Source organism: Leiobunum rupestre, chromosome 1 (assembly GCF_980474605.1).
Source record: "Leiobunum rupestre chromosome 1, qqLeiRupe1.1.hap1, whole genome shotgun sequence".
Lineage (NCBI taxonomy): Eukaryota > Metazoa > Arthropoda > Arachnida > Opiliones > Sclerosomatidae > Leiobunum > Leiobunum rupestre.
Window position 1 is genome coordinate 44,403,185 of NC_143384.1, and position 1,984 is coordinate 44,405,168.

Below are 1,984 nucleotides of genomic sequence, written 5' to 3' on the forward strand. Positions count from 1 at the left end.
TTAAAATTTTTCCGTTATTGTTAAAGCATCTTCTGACCTTCTACCTAAAGTGCTGTACACTATACTACCTTGTAGTGTCTTACTACTAGCTCTCTTTCTCTTTAGAGAACGCGTTGGCATACTCTGCGGATCTGGTACTATAAGCGATATTTTTCCAGCCAAAGTGGAAGCTTCTTTCCAAATTTCTACAAATTGTTCATCATTTCTCATGTCAATTATCCCAGAGACAGTGGCTTCACACATGTCTACTGCTCGAGAATAAACTAAGTTGGGATTTTGAAGGAACTGAGATAAAACGTTAGTTCTCTCAAGAACTTCGTCTAAAATTATTAGCAATAACAAATTGTCGAAATTTCTTAGCTGACTAATATAGCCTCTACACTCAGCGGATTCTTCAGGTTTTCCGTTTTCTACAATATTTTCTAAACCTAATAACACCGCGTCAATTCGGTTTCTAAAATAGTGTAACCCTTTTTCCTTGCTGGACCATCGAGTCTGGCAACTTTGCGGGATTTTAAGTATATCTTTGTACCCAAGTTCTTTTTGGGATTCTTGGAAATACTCGCTTCGTAGTACAGAATTGCTTTGAAAATTATAAATTGCTTGAAGTAAACCGAGCAATTCTCTCACGTGCTGTATATTTGAGCAGCAATCTATAAGAACTAAATTAAGGCGATGGGCATAGCAATGCACGTATGGACAAAAACCACCAACAGATTCCTCTATACGAATATTCACCCCATTAGCATTATAACACTATAATATCCACCAGAGCTGCTTATCTCATTTACTATCATTTTCTGAATTAGTTTTCCACTGACGCCAATTAGTTCGTTCTGTATTGAGCTGTGTGTGTATTTTGCGTTGTTTGGCATCTTCTCCGTATTTGATTTAAATTCCGGGCACTTCCTCTTTAGCAAATCAAGAATTTCAATAGAGTTACCTCTGTTGTTTTCATTGTCACTGTCATTTCTGTGACCTCGAAGTGCTATATCTTGTTGGGCGCAAAGAAGAACCACTTCGACGTGAGTTTTCAAAACTTCTCTGTTCCTAGTTACATCGTCTCGGTGTTGTTTGTCGATATTGCAGACAACTGAACCCTTGTTTTTGGCGTGAACGTAGTCTAGATATTTTTCACGCGCTTCTTGGTGTGCAGATTTTTCAGAAGTAAAGTGCTCTTTCATAACTTTGCTTTAATTCCCCCAATCACAAAACCCAAACACTAGCGCTGTATCTGGAGAACTCGAAAAATGACGGCAGCAAAAGCAATATACTTTGTCAAACTTTACGGAGTATTCTAACATATCATACTTATACCAAAAAGTACTGAAACTTCTATTTTCTCCGTTTATCAACGTTTTTGGGTACGCCGAAAAAACGGGCCGAACAGGGAAACAATCCTTGTCTACGCTTATGCCCAAGAGCTCTTTTGTCCCGGTAGTTGATGTCGTCATATTGGGTTTATCCATAGTTTGAGTTAGATTGTCGTTACTGGAAACTGCCACACTTTCTACTACTGCAACTGAGATTCGGCGGTGGAACCAGCGGATTGCCCAACGGTAGACGAATGCTCTTCCGATGACGCAGAATGGCATAAAGAACGTTTCATCGCTCGTTTCTGGTTCTCAACAAGTGCCTGATTTTTCTTAAATTTTTCACGTTTTTGGGCGCCCGATGCATATTTTTTCTTAATTTCCCCGTTCATTTTTCTTTTAAAATATACTTTACGGAATTTTACGTTTCAAAAACAACACTAAAAAGAGCGTATTTGAAATGCCGACTATAAAGTTTTCTTTCTGGACAATTAGTGAATTGGAGATTTCTTTTTACCAACGAGATCGAGGTTTTCTCAGAAATTTTCCACTCAACGATAAGCATATTTCGACATAACTTGCAATACGGAGTTGCTCAGAACTGCCCATTACAAACATTAGGAGGGGGTCATGGAGCTTCTATAAATAGTAGTAATAAGTTACTACTCCAC

General features: G+C 38.4%; 1 protein-coding gene across 1 annotated transcript; it reads right to left on the reverse strand.

The window, feature by feature from the left end:
- Window positions 1-1,184, reverse strand: LOC149963052 (uncharacterized). The gene is made up of 2 exons (XM_090164511.1): window positions 770-1,184; window positions 1-722 (listed from the first exon to the last, which is right to left on the reverse strand). Exons 1-2 carry the CDS (start codon window positions 1,182-1,184, stop codon window positions 1-3), a joined length of 1,137 nt encoding a protein of 378 aa, XP_090020637.1.
- Between the last annotated feature and the right edge of the window lie 800 nt (window positions 1,185-1,984).